Raw genomic sequence first — 17,524 nt, forward strand, 5'->3', positions numbered from 1 at the left:
TTCAGGTCTAGGGGGAGGTAACCAGAGTGTCTGAACTAAATACAGCTTGGAACAGATGAAGCATAAAGGTCTCTCGCGTTTTGTAGACCATTTAAAATGAAGTGGTCCATTAAGGGTTAGTGGGCAGTAGGTTGTGTTACAAGTTGTTGTAATGAAACATAAAACTAGTTTCTGTTTAGTCCATGGTTTTTAGTGTCTAGCAGAGTTAGGAATTTAAATTCCCAACTTTGTCTTTTGAGGTGGTGTTGTGAAGGTTGCTTTTAGAGGACAAGGACTTGAGGTCTGATATGGAATGATTGCTTTATGGAAAGTGTTTGCCCAGGAGTGATGTGGTGGTTTTGTCTTCTATCGTTTTTCTGCTAGTTCATTTGAGTGTTGCAATTGTCTGGTTTCACCCAGATAGTTGTTTTTGTGGCATCTGATGCACTGGCTGAGGTACACCACGTGTGATAGGCATGTGTAGGACCCAGGGATCTTGGAGGTGTGTTGTGGGATGGGGAGGGGTATTGATCATCAAACAGTGGAACTGTCTGCAGGTTTTGCCGCACACCTCTGGGGGAAAAAACACACCACCAAGAATCAACACAGATGCTACAGTGGGTTTCTCAAACTGGGGTCCACAGACACTTGGGGGTCCACGAGGATGTTCCAGGGGGCCGATTAGTCTAGCAGGGCTGGCAGCCCCAGATATATCAACTCCTCCCCCTCTCTCCCAGTGCCTCCTGCATGTCCTGGAATATCTGAGTCGTGTGTAGGAGGCACTGGGAGGGTTGGGGAGGAGCAGGGATAGGGTGTGCTTGTGGGAGGGAGTGGGAAGAGGAGGGGCAGGGGTAGAGTGGGGGCAAGAAGTGGGGTGGGGGCAGGGCCTGGGGTTGAGCCGGACTTTTGGGGGTCTGCACAAAATTTTAAATCAAAAGGGGGGTTCTTGAGTTGCAAAAGTTTTTGAGAACTGCTGTGCTACATGATGCCCCAACTTCACCAACCTATCAAGACTTTCTCTAACTGGAACCAAAGTATCTGTACTCTTCTGAAGTTCACAAGACTGAACTTTGTAGTGATGAGCAGGAGTAGAAATAATTTAGAGCAATTCTATTAAATATATAAATACACAAAAATGAAAATTGATTTAACACGATGATTTTTTAAATTTTAATACTGAAATATATTTGTTGGAGCAATATGGCCCCTATATTCTATCAGTTCTTAAAGTGGTGTTCTGCTTAACAGATGGAATGATACAGCCCTTAAATTACATATTGTAACATTTTTTTCCTGAGTATTTTTTGCTGAAATGATCTACAGTGCAAGCTTGTGTGCAATTGAATGATCCAATTTAATTTTAAAAAATTCATACAAATTAACTGAACATGATCTAACTCTTTGATAGACTTCCATACTAATACCTCTCAGCACCATGATGTGTATGAGTTACTAACATTCAGAAGCTTTTGGTTTGTCTGATTTATATATTTTTCATAGCCTAGAAGAAAGGGTAAAATGGGCTATGCAGTAGCGAGTATATTCTTATCCACTCATTCAGGGCCTCAAAGCTTTCTGTAATATATTAAAATGCTTGTGGGTTCAATAAAAAGTACTGCATTATCTTCTGTAATCAATAGGTGCCAAGGATATTTTTCTGACTCAATCATGAGGAGTGGCTTTCCTGGCTTTGCCACAGACTTCCTAGGTGACTTTGGCAAACGATTTAATCTCTCTCTGCCTCACCTTTTTTCATCTTTTAATTGGGTAGAATTGTGTTTATCCACGTCACAAGTGTTTACACTTTAAACTGAATGTGTTTTTTACAAAGTAACGTTATGTAATCTGTCCACAATACAGCTCCATCCCTATCAAGACTTTGTGTCTGCGCTGTTTGTAAGGGGCTGCCTTGTGTACAGTAATCGGAGTCCAATTGCAGTGGGGTAGTAAATGCTGGCTTCTTGGTTCGTTGCTTCTGTTCACATCTGATCAGATAAGTCAGTGGGTAGGACTAGCTTGTATCTTTTCTTTGGTTCTGTATGTCGACTTCTAGCTTTTGTAAGGCTTGCTACTCCATCTTTTTATATTGTGTTTTCAATGCTATAACAAAATACCATTACTCTATATAATGGGGCTACCCCTTCTCAACCTGTGTTGTACAAACCACGCTTCAGAAGATAAAATGCTAAAAGACTAGCTGGTTGCTATTGCCACTAAAAAAAAGTTCAGTGCGCAGCTAAATGTCTCTATCCTGGCCTAATATTCCTTGAAGACCAAGTTGGGTCTCGCACACTTTCTGCGGCGCCTGCTCCCCCAGGCTCGCTCTTTCCGCGCCCTTGTTTTTGAAATCACGCCGGTGCTGCCGCTGCCCAGGCTGCAGAGCGATTTGGGAAGGGTACTTTCCGCGCGCGCTCCCTGGCGGGCTAGGAGGGAGCAGGGCGGAGGACGGGAGGCTGGCTGTGCGGCCAGGGGAGGCAGGGCCGGGCAGGGTTACGGTACGGTGGATGGGAGGGAACCAGGGAGTTTCTCCAGCAGGAGCAGAGCAGCCTCCCCTGCCCGCGGGGACCGGCCCAGAGAGGCACCGGCTGAGGGCAGGGGAAGGAGCAGCAGCGGGAGGCCGATGCGAACAAACAAGTCGCTACTAGCTGCGCTCCCCCCTGCCTGCGCCCCTCCGCAGCGGCAGAGTCCCAGAGGCGGCCGGGGGCGCGGGGCGGCGCTCGCTCCCCGCAGCATCGCCGGGAGGCTGCGCTGTGCGCTGGTGCTCGGGGCCGGGCAGGGTGACGGGCTCCCGGAGCCCGAGCGTTGCGCAGCTCCAGCAGCCTCCCTTGGCAGCCGGCACCCGCTTCCCGCGCGGAGGCGGTGAGGGGCCGGGGAGCCGGGCACTGCGCTGCCCCGTCGGAGAGGAGGGGCCGGGCCCCAGCCGGCAGGGGCTAGGCTGGGCGGCCGCGGCAGAGGGCGAAGCCGGCAGGAGGTGAGGCTGGGCGGCCGCGGCAGGGCGAGAAGCCGGCAGGGGCTGGTGGGCGGCCGCGGCCGGGGGGCCGGGCACCAGGGGGGCGCCCCGGCCCGGGGCCCCGCAGCGGGGCGGATGGCTGCGGGCAGCATCACCACCCTGCCCGCGCTGCCCGACGACGGGGGCAGCGGCACCTTCCCCCCGGGGCACTTCAAGGACCCCAAGCGGCTGTACTGCAAAAACGGGGGCTTCTTCCTGAGGATCAACCCGGACGGCAGAGTGGACGGAGTCCGGGAGAAGAGCGACCCGCACAGTGAGTACCAGCCTCTTCCCCGCCCTCTGCACCCCTGCCCGGCCCAGGGCACCGCCTGGCTGCTCCCAGGGGCTACCGGCTGCGCCCTCCCACCCATACACCCTTCATGGCACCTGCCCACTCCCAGTGATGCCGTCCCTGCACTCCCTCCTCAAACCTGCATAGCCCAAACTCATGGAAAACAATGGCAAACCCCCATTTCACCCTAGGTCTCAAATCTATTCCTGTTACCTCCCAATCGTGTGTGTGTGTGTGTGTGTGTGTATATATATATATATATATATATATATATACATATACACACACACACATACCTGGTCACAGATCTGCTGTGACCTTGGGTAAATCACTTCACCTCCTGGGCTTCTTCACGTTAGAGAATCTTACTGTGTTTGAACAGGATTGGGAACATTTGAGTTAATGACACTGTCATGACCATGACTTTGCAGTCAATGTAGGCTAGCTTAATTCACGAATGTGGGGGTTTAACCATAGCTAGCTGACAGGGCAGCTCATCCTGGGCTACACCAACTGCAAACTGTAGTCAGTATTTTGTCTAACTTTAGTGATCCTAATCCTATTCAAGCACAATAAGATGTTCTCTGCCTGTCTTTCCCCATCTCTAAAATGGATAGAATGACACTTGCCTACTTCAAGTGTTAATTTTAAAGCTAGTAACATGAAATACTTTAAGTATTATCTGTACTGATCAGTCAGCTTTATTATTAATGGACAATGTAGAGTTATGGTTCTGTTAACGCAAGCAAGCTCACATCTTAAACAAGAAGGAAAAGAGTGTGGCACATGTTTGTAAAATTTTTCATTTTCATGTATAATCAGCTTGGATCAAAGGACAGTAAAAACAAGTGTAAAATACTTTGAATATTACAAAACTTGAACTATATCCCAGACAGCATTCTTGTGGAAGTGGTAATACTTCTCCCAGTGCCCTCCCCCTCAGGGCAGGAATGGGGGCCAATTCACTTCTTTTATTTTGAAAGGGGATCACAGTACATACATAGAATGGTCTAATCCTCAGTTAGCGAGAATAGGCAATCAAACACCTTGCACTGCAAGAGGCTTGTTGTCCAACATGGAATTGTGTGGGTGGATCCTTATTACTAATGTAGCCTTTTTCCTATTTAGAAAACAAAAGCCACAAGACTTTTCAAAGTATTGAATAGTCTGTGTATAGTACTTGCCAATCCAGTGACAATACATTAACCTGTCTCTCATCTGAAGAGCTGCTGGTTAATTATTTCCTTCAAATCAGTTATGCACGGCAGAATTACTATGCAGTCTTAGTCTCCTGACACAGGGTAACAGCCCTACCATGCTTCCTGATTAGTATGCTACTAGATTTGTACTATGCGCATTATGAACCTTGACTAGACAAGGAACTGCTATGAGACCATTGGCACCAGCTGCAGACAAAATAAGATCCTACTCAAACAGGCTCTTTCCACAAAGAGGTAGTTGTGGCATAAAATTGACTAGAGTTATGGCCCTATTTTTCATCTGCTGCTGGCCTGATTCTGAAATGCATGTGGCATAGAAGGGAGACAGAAGAGGAGGAGGAAGACAAGAAGCAAATGGGGAGACAGATACAGAACGAGAAGACCTACAAAGAGAAAAAGGAGAGGAGGGCAGAGAGAGGGACAATGACTCTTACACTGGTGTCCTACATCTTTTCCAAGGAGAATTTGTAGACCTCAAAGGCTTACACTTCAAGTATTCATATTTGAGTTTAGCCTGCTAACCTACACACACTACACCTGGAAACCTTTAATATTTTCTTCCAATTTTGGTTTCTAAATTCTGGAAGATATTTGCCAATACCTCCTTTTTAAATTCCTGGAGAAACAACTGACCTGGGCATATTGGGAGTGGGTTGGAGACAGCCAATAGCTGTCGTTACTGTGTGGTGTGCCTTGTACATTTACTTTTTTTCCTGTAGATTTCTAGGATGCCCCTTGAAAAAGGAAAATATAATACAAATGTGTGTGGAGTAGTGTAAAATATTAAATTATACTCAACGATACAAATACCATAAACCTTGGCACATGGAATGCCTAAAGTAAGGTATTAAATTTATATATAGATAAGGGGCCTGTGCATGGTTTTGTTTTTGTTTTTTCCCCCAGACATGTCAGTCACTGACCGCTCTGGATGCCCTGTACTGAAAATCGGGACATTTGATTTGGTGTCTAAATATGGACCTAGCTGCCTAACTGTTTTTTAAAATGTGACTGAAAAGTCCCATTTAAATACTTGGGATACCAGAAGAATTTGCTTTTTCTAATATTTCAGTTTTCATAAGGAAATGTATGCTTACCTCATAATAGTAACCCTAATGACACTCATGCTTTCTGTCTTTTTAAAAATAATGTACATAAACACCTGGAGCAGGGTATATTTGGTTCTGCAACCTCTCTGTATCTTCAGTTTCACCTGATTGCACTCCTATTCCTCTGCTGCCATTTTTCTTTGTATATTATCAAACTCCTCCATGGTAGACTGTGGCACCAGTGAGTAGGGTATTCTTCTATTACAAACCATATCCAGGGAGGGCTTACAGGTATGTTTCCTTTAAAGTCTGGCCCTCCCCACTCCCACATTTCTGCTACTGCCAATAACTTGAGGGGCCTAAGAAAAGGTTGGTTTTAGTATGCTTAGAAGGTCATACTGAAACAACAAGCAATAAATAAAAGACAAGTCTTGGACACTTTCCTAAGAGGCACAAGACTGAAAATGTTATAAAAGAAAAGTATATCTAAATTAAGTGATGCAGTTTTACCTTATGATGCCTGACTTTCCCTTTCTTAAACATCAGTTTCTATGAGAAATGCAGTCAGGGGAAATTGATGGAATTATTCCAGCAGAGAAATTGACCTAAATGTTCAAGGACATTGATTCAAGGAAAATTTAGGAGATTATTTTGGTAACTGTTGTTTTCAAGATTTAATTGCCTAAAGTTGTATTGGATGAACACTGGTTCATTTCTGCTTTCAAAGGAAGTTCTGATTTTAGAGGGGGTGAAGACCTGTATCTGGTTAGATCTGTGTCCAAAATATAATAGTGTAAAACGGTGTCTTATTTAGTTGTTGTCCAAGGCTGAATCCCCACTCTGTCACTCCAAGAGCAGAAGTGGAGGCCTGCAACGATTCTAAAAATTAATACTTGCCACTCCAGGCTGGTATTACACTCCCAAGGTTACAACTTCTCTCTGACCACAGGTGCCGACTCTGTGGGTGATCCAGGGCTTGAGCACCCATGGAAGAAAATTGGTGGGTGCTCAGCACCCACTGGCAGCTCTCCACTCCCCCCCCCTCCAGCTTGCCTCCGCCTCTGTCGCGAGCGCAGCGCCACGTCCTGCTTCTCCCCCCTCCCTCCCAGCGCTTGTAATGAAAAACAGCTGATTTGTGGGGCAGGGAGAGGGAGGAGAGGGAACGCAGTGCACTGGGGGAAGAGGTGGGGCTAGGGTGGGGATTTGGGGAAGGGATCCAATAGGGGTAGGGAGGGGGCGGAGTTAGGGCGGGGACTTTGGAGTTGGAATGGGGGTGGGGCTGGGTGGGGAAAGTGGAGTCAGGGTGGGGCCAGGGGTGGGGAAAGGGGCAGGGGGGCACGGGCACCCACCAGGGCAGGAGAAAGTTGGCGCCTATGTCTCTGACCTTGGCTTGGTAAATGCTGCCACGACCTAAATGCAAAAAAACCCCAAACCCCCAGGAAGGAGCACTTGGGAATTCCTCCCCATGCATCAGAGGGTTAGCCATGTTAGTCTGGATCTGTAAAAGCAGTAAAGAATCCTGTGGCACCTTATAGACTAACAGACGTTTTGCAGCATGAGCTTTCGTGGGTGAATGCCCACTTCATCGGATGCAACGACGAAAGCTCATGTTCCAAAACGTCTGTTAGTCTATAAGGTTCCACAGGATTCTTTACTGCTCCCCATGCAGTACTCTCAAGCCCTTTCACCCCCTGCCCCTCCGGGAAAGAGCTGAGAAAGAAAACAAAGGAAATCAGCTGTGGCTACCAGCTAATTAAACATGCACAAAACTCTTAAAATACCAAAAATCCAATCCTGTTCTTAAAGGTAAATTTTTATTAAAAACAAAGGAAAAAATTATATCTGGAACTTAGGCTTTTGCTAGATTTTAAAAGAGCAATTACAAAAACCAAGCACCCAAAATAGCTTTCTTGGGGGTTCAGCTTAAAGATTACAAGCAACAAAAGCATCTGGGGTTAGCACAGAGGCGATCCACAAACCAAAATAAACCTAATCGTCTATCTAAACATTCCCTATCCAAATAATTTCTTCTAGGTATAAAAGATGAATTTTCATACCTGGTTCAAGCCTTATACAGCATTGCTGCTCCATCTCTGTAGCCCAGAGAAAAACAGATACAGGGGAAGTTTCTTTCCCAATTTTAAAAAGTTCTACCTTCCCATTGGCTCTTTTGGTCAGGTGCCCGCTCCTCTTTCTTTTACCTTGGGCTTGTTAACCCTTTACAGGTAAAGCAAGAAGAGAACAGACTATGAGGGGTTTTACAGCTAACTGGCTGTCTATCAAAGGAAGCTACTCTCCTTCTTCCCCCTTCCTCTCCCTCCCCCCCCATGTATCACAGTTGTGTGTGTGACTTTTTCCCTGATATGCCTTTAGCACTAAGGAGCATGTGTCCAAATTATATATCCTGTTCCCTGTGTGGGACTTGATGGTTTTTTGCATTTGTTGTGTGCTTACATGAGCTCTTAAATGTATATTTAATTGAAACAAGAAATAGCAAGTAAAAATCCTGTATGCTAGATGACTGAGATCTTAAGATTCATATAGCTATAAAATAGGATAATACATTTATCATGGTGGATATTGCCATGTCATGAATTGAGTGAAGAAATGGCAGTATCTCTTCTGACACACCCTAGTGCAGTGGTCCCCAACCTTTTTCGTGTGGCGAGTGCCAGATGAAGGACCGTGGCAGCGGTTGAGGATCCACTGAATTTCGGCGGATGCTTGACCGCCAGCCAGGACGTGGGTGCATTTAGATGCCCCTGCAGGCGCCATGGCACCCGCGGGCACTGCCCCAGTGTCTCTTTTCTGAAATGTACGTGGCAAGCCAAACAGAAGACAAAAGTCACACCTGTGGAGTTTATTTTTTACAAGAAGTTCTTTGCAAGCTGCGTGAGTTCTGGCTGAACAAGGCAGCACAAAATATCTAGTCAATTTAGAAAGTGTTTTAGAACATCCTCATAGGTGTCTGTATTGAAATGACTACTGAGCAAACAAAAAGTGGTTCACTTGTCCATCGCTTTCAGGAGACATCCAATAGCACAGCTTGTTTTCTTTTCAGTCTTTCTCTCATTTGGAAATAGCCAGAGTTGATATAATTCCATAACTTCCATCCTGCTTTGCCTCAGGCCAGGAGTACAGCATGGCTTCCTGGAAGGACTACATTTTCCAGTAATCTTTCTTCTTGATCTCCTCAAGACTTTCTAGGAACTTCTGAGACAGCTTTGTCCCTCACTGATCAGGGCGAAAGGTCTTCCAGCCTACTTTGTTCATGAACTCCTGTTGCTTTCCTCTGAAGACTTACAAGCCTATATACTCCATGACAGTCCTTTATGTAATTATTTTTAGAATAATGTTAAAATATGGTTTTAAAATGTTATGATCCCAAACTGTTACCTAATGCATTAAAATATACAAATCAAGAAATAATTTGGAAATAATGAATTAAAATGATCACAACCTTTTGTAGTGTCCCGATTAAATAAACGGGAAGATAGAAACATGATCCCTTATGCTAGCCTAGGATAATCAAACATGACCTGAAAATGAACTGAAACCCATACTGATCCTGAGCCAGACATTTCAGGGGTTCAGTAGCCAGTATCTCTCATTTGGGCACTTAAATTAATGGTTAGATTTTTTTTTTCCTCAAAAGCTCTTTGTACCAGAAGCTCTTGTTGTTCTCAATGGGATCTCTTGGATGCTGAGCACTCTTGAAAATCTGACCACTTAAATTAGTTACCTAAATGAGAGCTGATTTTTTTTTAATTTAGTCCCAATTGCGGGTTCTGGACATTCCAGAAAATCTGGCCCTAGACATCCAGTCACATCACTCTCTTCACAAGTTATTCCCTCAAAATTCAGGTTTCAGAGTAGTAGATATGTTAGTCTGTATCAGCAAAAAGAACGAGGAGTACTTGTGGCACCTTATGCTCAAATAAATTTGTTAGTCTAAGCTTTTGTGGGTTAAAACCCACTTCACTGGATGCATGCAGTGGAAAATACAGTAGGAAGATATATATATACACAGAACATGAAAAAATGGGTGTTGCCATACCAACTGTAAGGAAAGTTACAGCTCACCTTAACTGATTACTTTCATTACAGTTGGCATGGCAACACCCATTTTTTCATGGGGGGTGTGTGTGTGTGTGGTAAAAAAAAAAAAATCTTCCTACTATATTTTTTCCACTGCATGCATCCGATGAAGTGTGTTTCAATCCACGAAAGCTTATGCTCAAATAAATTTGTTAGTCTCTAAGATGCCACAGGTACTCATTCTTTTCCCTCAAAATTATTCACTGTAAAAACCCACCCATTAAGTTACTTTTTAAGTTCCCATTGGTCTGTTGCATAGTTTGGTTTTTAACTGTTTCCAGTTAATCCTAGCCATTCCCACTGCGTGGTGGGTTTTTTTTTTTTTTGGTCATAATCAACCTAAAAATTCTTCCCAGCCCTGGGATGCAATTTGCTCTGAAGAATGATAGCACAGCAACCCTCAAAGGAAAGAAAATATACATTGTGTTTTAAGACTTACTGTATAATGAATATTTTCATAATTTCACTGCACAATTATGTGAGGTAGTTAATGGCTAAGGACAAAGTCATCTATACTTGCTGGTATGGCATTGGAGTAGAGATGCCACCCGATGAATTCTCCTTTACTGGAATCCAGCTTCCCAACACAAATATCCTTGGAACTAGCTAAGAATGAGAGAACATGTGCCATAGAATGTGCTTTGCTAATCCTCCAAGCAGAGCTACTGTCTACTTCAGCATACTTGCCTACCAACTAGATGTGGTCCCCTACCTTAGAGGCCACACTCTGGATGTGGTAAGTGAGTTACACTGTGAGGAGGGATAGCTCAGTGGTTTGAGCATTGGTCTGCTAAACCCAGGGTTGAGTTCAATCCTTGAGGAGGCCACTTAGGGATCTGGGGCAAAAATTGGTCCTGCTAGTGAAGGCAGGGGGCTGGACTCGATGACCTTTTGAGGTCCCTTCCAGTTCTAGGAGATTGGTATATCTCCAATTATTACCTTACCCTAGTATTTTCTTGGATGCTGTGGGGGCACTGCTTCTTGAGTAAGATAAGCAAAAAGTTTCCTAACACTTCCCCCAGCTCCCTGGTGCATGATTTAGCCCTTAATGTTTGAAAAAGTGCTTTGAAGATCAAAAGTGCAATATAGGTAGTCACTGTTTATTTCTGTTATACAGAGAAAATACTCCACTTATGCTTTAACTATTGATCTTGGCAGCTGTTTATTTAAAGTAATTTTGTGAATTCATAGAGATGATCATTTAAATAAGCTTGTGGGCCAAAAGCTCCAGATGCTTACTCCTGCCAAAGCCAACTTTCTGACGCAAAAGTAAGGGTGAATTAAATTTATGGGCAAAATTCTGGAGCTATGCTAGTGTAAAAACCGTGTAAGGTCAGAATCAGGCTCTAAATCAGGGGTGGGCAAACTTTTTGGCCCTAGGGCCACATCTGGGTATGGAAATTGTATGGTGGGCCAGGAAAGTGGGGTTGGGGGTGCAGGAGGGCTCTGGGGTGGGGCTAGGGATGAGGCATTGGGGGTGCAGGAGGATGCTTCAGGGAGGGACTGAGGGGGTCAGAGGGCAGGAGGGAGATCAGGGCTGGGGCAGGGGTTTGAGGCATGGGAGGGAGTCAGGGTGGCAGACTCCAGGTGGCACTTACCTCAAGCAGCTCCCAGAAACAGCAGCATGTCCCCTTCTCCAGCTCCTACGTGGAGGCGCAGCCAGGTAGCTCTGCATGCTGCCTTGTCCGCAGGCGCTGCCCCTGCAGCTCCCATTGGCTTCAGTTCCCAGCCAATGGGAGCTGCAGGGGTGGTGGTTGGGGTGGGAGCAGCGTGTGGAGCCCCCTGGCAGCCCTTACACATAGGAGCCGGAGGGGGGATGTGCCGCTGTTCCCAGGAGCTGTGCAGAGTGAAGCAAGACCCCGACCCCACTCCCTGGCTGGAGTGCCGGAGCAGGGCAAGCCCAAGACCCCACTTCCAGGCGGGAGCTCAAGGACTGGATTAAAACTTCTAGAGGGCCAGATGTGGGCCCCAGGCCGTAGTTTGCCCACCTCTGCTCTAAATGTTCTGCTAAAAGGCACTGTATTGTCTCTACTTTTTAAAAATAGAAATGTTTGTTCCTATACTTCTCACTAAGAAAAATTAGACAAAGTTGCTAATGTTTGTTTGAGCAACAAATATTCATAATACTGTATACAAACCTCTGAGTTCCTTCTGGGGTTAGAAATGTTTTCCAATAAAAAGCAGCTTACAGAAAGTGAGCTGTGTTTATTTGTTGACTATTACTAGTATTGACAGAATAGAAAAGGGGTCTAACCCTTGAAATCAGTGTGAGTATTTCCGTTGACTTCACCATATTTTGGATCAGGATACTGGAATTGTTGCATCATCTTGCATTTTGGGTTAAATGCTAAATAGCAAAAGATGTAACACACTTGCCAGAATTATCAGTCTTCTCGTTCAAAAGCTGTACAAAATATGACTTATTTCTCATGACCAAATTTATGTCCTGAAAAGTGCCCCCCAATACCATGGTGTCTGGTGTTTTATACCATAATAATCTGAAAGACAGGATTCTCTGCATGATCAGCTATGAAAAGTAGAGGGCTAATAACTTAATTTAGATGTCAACATTTTATACATCTTACATTACGGTATCAATTTTATAAACACTTCTTTAGTATTCTTGCAATCCTGAGCTTTAATTCATGCTCTCAATTCTTTTATGGTCAAATTCTTTGAGATGTGTTGTCAGTTTTCAGTGCAGGAGGTGTTGCAACCTTGAAGGATCAGGCTCAAATTCTGCACAATATTCTTTCAGTTTCAGCTTTAATTTCCTTTTTCAGAATATCCTATAAAACGTTTTTAAAGTAATAACTGCCTCTTTGTACTTATTTAAATTATGTACTGTGTCAGCTTGAAAACTAAGGTGAGATTTTACTTCTATTTAGGTCTAGAAATTGAGAATAGGGGAAAAAATCTAAACTGGATCAATTCCTATATTATGTAACTTGTTCAAGTAGCTCACCATCTGTGTCCAGGACTGTTTCTATATGAAACAGTTATTTGGGTGGCAGGACACAATGCACAGAAATAATCTGCTTCAGTGCTGATGATACCAGTTCTAAGCAAGAAGCCACATTTACATAGATTGTTTCAGGGGCCAAATTTATCTCAGGTGTAATTCTTTTGTGATTGTTATAAAGTCACCCCTGGGATGAATTTGGCCTGAGATGTTTAGTTGAACTCATTCATCCTGATCACTTTCTCTCAAGCTTTAAAAACCTCACTCCACTGAAATGTAAAGTTGTAAACTATTACATTTTTATCAGACTTTGTTGTGATAAAATGTATCCCAATTCAACAAAAAGAAAAGGATCTGAAATTTTGTATTTTAATTATATTAAACTTTAAACATATTCCTTGGAAATGTTACTTAAGAATGACGCATTCCAAGGTGTGTTAAAATCCTTTTTGAGATGGGTGTTCATATTATGAAATGGATTTATAATTCTAGACACAACTGGTGTTTTTTGCTAGTGATATTATAGCAGTGTCCATTTTCTACACAATAAGACTATGTTCCGTTCCTTATGTATAATTTAGTGGAAGTACTCTTTCAAGTAAGAGATATATTAAGAATGCCTAATTTATTGTGATGTAGAGGCTACATCTGTATGTGAATTCCAAGACTATTGCATATCCACGGCAAATTACTCCAGAGTTAAACTGGGATTTATGGCTTGACTTTCAGCTTCAAAAAATTTAGAGGACATCACACCTGATTATTCAAACAGTCACAATTAATAACTTTCCATTTCATTAGCAAGTGCATATTCAAGGCTATGTGTTTCAAAGTACTTCCTTGGTTCTTAAATGCTCAGTTGTGTGCCTTGTAACATTACCTGGGTCATGTTGTTATAAACACCTAGAAATGTACTGTATTATCTCTTGTGTCCAGTTGATTTCTCAATAATAAAATAAAAAAGATATGTCCAGAGTTCTGATGCCACTTCAGAATTCATCTTGTGCAGTTTTTAAAATGTTCAGGATAAAGTCAAATTTTTACCTGAATATCTGTTGTGTACATTTAAGACTAGAAATAATCATTTAAATGAGTTACTGCCATATTGATATGGTGTCTGCAAGGGTGGATGTGAGTTCTGCTACATAAACTGTTCCTGAACACGTCTTTCTAGATGACTGTTCCTATGTAAATATGTCACTTTTAAAGATGGCAGCTTGTTTGACTTTTGGGGCTTGAGGGGAAGCCCCTTACTGCTACAATGGAGGAAGATATTAAGAGTACTGGTAAGAACTGTACTCCTGTATTAATTTTGCAACGGCAATAGAGTGAATCGGTGTTGTATTACTACAGTACTTATGGGCATTTACCTAGTCTTATGTTTGCAGCAGGTCTAGCAAAATAAGGGGAACTGCTGGATGTGCTGGCTATGAAATATCCCATGGCACTTCTTGTTGTAAGAGCAGCGTTATTAACCCTATTTTCCTGGTCACAATCCAATGTGAATAATTACATTCTGATGAACTAAGCTTCCTGTGCAGGTACACATGGTGCCCTTATCATCCACTCCTAAACTGTTGTGCAGTGCCTTTGCTCACTGTTAAAAATGCTGCTGTGCTTCAGTTCCAAGGTATCGGTCTTGGGGCATATCTACACTAGAAAGTTGTTTCTTTTTTTACTGGCAGAAGTTCTGCAGGTGTTCTACAGCTGACATAGCTCTTTCAGCTGTGTGCATTCACATTTGTCTCCTTTTGCTGGTGCAATGTGTCCTTGCAGCATCAGGCCACATTGCTAAAGGACACCAAGCACTGGGTGAACATCCTGGTGTGCCCCATGCCACCATCTGGCATGCTACCTTGGGGGAAGTTTTCGCAGTATATTGTGGTGCTGCTGCCATGTTTTGTGGCGTACCTTCACTTGTCTCAGGGAACTATGGAAATTTGGGGTCAAATTTCCACAAGTCTTTCTGTTCCATCTAATAAAATACTCCTTTTTGCCACTGACGCTTTGGATATTACCCAGAGCAGTTGTTACTCTCTCCCCTGGAGCCCTGGGTGCTTCTCTGCTGTTTTGGCTCAAAGCTCTGCCCAACAGTAGCATGCTTTCAGCACAAGGCTTCCCCCTGGCTTCCCCCAGCCTGGTTACTCTTGCAGGGTGATCCAACAGCCCTTCCAGTCTCAAGTCACCCCAAAGCCATTTCCCTGTAATGTCCAGTCCCTCTCACTGGTCGTTACAGAAGTTATCAAGATTTCTGCCTCCAAAGAAACAGAATGTTCACTAGCCTGCTAGGTTAGTGGAGGCTTTTACCATTTAGTTTTATATGCAGCACCGAGATGGATTTGTAAAAGTGAAACAAGCATATTAACAACAGAGCCTAGGTTTAAGTGATATTAAGTAGAAGGAGTAGGAATAGAAATGGCTAGAAACAAAGGTAAAAAAAAATACGCTTCTAAGACAAAAATCTAACTTAAATTCTAGAGTCCCTTGTTCCAAGTAGCTTTCTCACCAGTCATTCTTCCAGGATCAACACAGAGCCTGAAGCGCTTGGTTTCTTTGTTGCCTCAGGTAAAGGATGTCAAAATGGCTTTTTGCATGTTTGTTTTCTCAGTCAATTGACCCTGTTTAAGAGTCAGGAAAGTTTTTCAAAGGGGTGTGGTCTGCATCCTCTTTCAACTTGCTTGTCTGATGATGGGTTTGTTTATAGTGCATGTAAATGTGCTTTTCTGTTTTAGGTGACACCTAGCTTAATTTACACTGGATACACAGTCAGATCTGTGAAACAACATTTCTTTGTCTAGGATAGGCTGTACTTAGGCACTGCCTGCTAAACATGTTTGAGGAATGTGTTTCCAGCACACATCTATAACTCTTTATACACTGCTGTACATACAGCACACAATAGTATTAATGATCTACATGTTACCAGTTTGCATATGACACCTTTCAGATACTGTTGTCATAATCTGTGAGTTTGGGATATGACCATTTTCAGGCCTGATGAGATTTATGGCATAGGATGCCCTCTGACAGTTGGCATTGAGGTGCTCCCTGGATCACAGCTGCTATCTTCTCATCAGAAATATGGATGAGATAGCGATCTACTGAGCTGACTTAACCATTGTAAGTTTAGGGCAAGACATTCTTTTGTATCTGCAGAACTGAGGATGACTGAGAGAGCAGCTGAAACACTTGCAGGTACCGCTGACCAACTCTACAGGGTAGAGCAGCAGTCTTGGGGACCAAATGATGAACATAGAGTGGGTGGGATTGGATTGTAATGCAAACCTGGGACAACCAGCATTGGCTCCAGAATTTTTGGATGCAGAAGCCCACATTCCTAGAGTAGTCGTGCCAAACTCACCTAAACCATGCAATGCAAGAGAGACAGATGAGAGCTGCTCTGATAGTGAGGAAATGGATGGCAGTCTGTCTTGAAATTTGCAACCCCATATTGCTACTGGTCAGAGGGCAGCCAGTTTGGGGTTGGAAAATCTATTGTGGGGGCAGTTGTCATCCAAGTATGCAAAGCAATTTAATTGTGCCCTGCTCTACAGGATGGTCACACTGGGCAATGCCCAGGAAATAGAGGGATTCGATGGGCTTTCCTAATTTTCCTAATTATGGTGGAGTGATTTTTGTTTCATTGGCTCATGTAGCCTTACACCAAGACACCTGGACAGAAGCAAGGACAGATTTAACTATCACCTGAACCGGTGCAGCAGGGTTGTGGAGCATGCCTTTGGAAGACTGAAGGCCAGATGGAAATGTCTCATGATTAGTCTGGATCTCAGTGAGGAAATACTTTTAATGTTTTTGCTGCATGTTGTGTATTGCATTACATCTGTGAAGTCCGGGGTAAGGTGGATAGGTTCTCTGGTAACTTTGAGCTGCCTTATTACAGGCCAGTTACTAGTGCCACTACAGGTGCTGTGCAGTTGAGGGAAACTCTGAGAGCAGACAGTAGCTGGACAGTGTGTGTCACACTTGTTACTGCACAGATGGTAATTGACTTATCAGTTTTTTGGGAGGGGACTATTGCTTTGGGAAATTGTCAGCTCTGTACTATAAGACAAAATTGTTCTCCAGGCTGAGTGCTGGCCTTTGATTGTTCTGATCAATTAGGTGCTCCAGCATCGGGATCTTTTTTTAAAAAAAGAAATGTATGATTTCTTTGTGCACCCCCTGCTCCTTCTATTCCTGAGTCTCATGGACTCCAGACTGTGCGGCCCAGCTAACCCGTTGTGCTTGAGAACCACTGGTGTAGACAAATATGAACAGTCTTCAATCACCATTACTTCATGAGCCTTTAACAGTACACAGCTTGGGGTGTGTGTGTGTGTGTGTCTTTTAAAGTCTTGTAGACATGGGGAAGTAAGTTTGTTTTTTGGGGGGGCATGCATATCTTTAGTGATAGTGTTGCAAAGACGGCTAAACTTATTACAGATGGTTGTGATCTTTGAGGATATATTGAGGGTCTTGGAAGGCCAGAAAAAGGAGCTGCTTGAGAGGGCTGGGAGTTGACTGGGGCTGTATGCTTCTGGGTTCTTCAAAATGATCACCCAAGAAATTCTTTTAAAATACTGGAATGGGAAGGTGTTCTCTTGTGGCAGAAGAAACAAAGGCAAAGATTAAATACTAATGGCTGAAAAAATTCCTGTGAAATTGTGCCCAAATACTGCAAAATTGTTCAAGTTAAGAATAGCGGAAGGTCCCTGTAGCTACTGGTTAGTTAATTCTATGAATGTACCTCACTTTGTTGCTCCCTCCTTCCCATGCAATGCAAGTAACTGCAGTTTTAAAGTCACTGCAAGTGCTTTGTTTGTTACCATGATATTTAATTTTACTGGTTTGAAGCAAGTAATATTTCTGTTTTTTCTGATTTTGGACTGTTGCCTAGTACATTTCATGCTCTTAAACTAAAGCTACTAATTCAAA

The 17,524-nt window shown here is 43.6% G+C and overlaps 1 protein-coding gene across 2 annotated transcripts in view; it reads left to right on the plus strand.

Annotated features, from left to right (window-relative positions):
* Positions 1 to 2,526: 2,526 nt before the first annotated feature.
* FGF2 (fibroblast growth factor 2) overlaps positions 2,527 to 17,524 on the plus strand; it is a 58,733-nt gene continuing 43,735 nt past the window's right edge. The window contains exon 1 of one of the 2 annotated variants that reach the window (XM_045018613.1): positions 2,527 to 3,242. In XM_045018613.1, the coding sequence (XP_044874548.1) occupies positions 3,065 to 3,242 (178 nt within the window). In that variant the 5' untranslated portion in view covers positions 2,527 to 3,064. The remainder of the gene's footprint in view (positions 3,243 to 17,524) is intronic. The other variant, XM_045018612.1, reaches the window with a different exon arrangement.

Source organism: Mauremys mutica, chromosome 5 (assembly GCF_020497125.1).
Source record: "Mauremys mutica isolate MM-2020 ecotype Southern chromosome 5, ASM2049712v1, whole genome shotgun sequence".
In the NCBI taxonomy this organism is placed as follows: Eukaryota; Metazoa; Chordata; order Testudines; family Geoemydidae; genus Mauremys; species Mauremys mutica.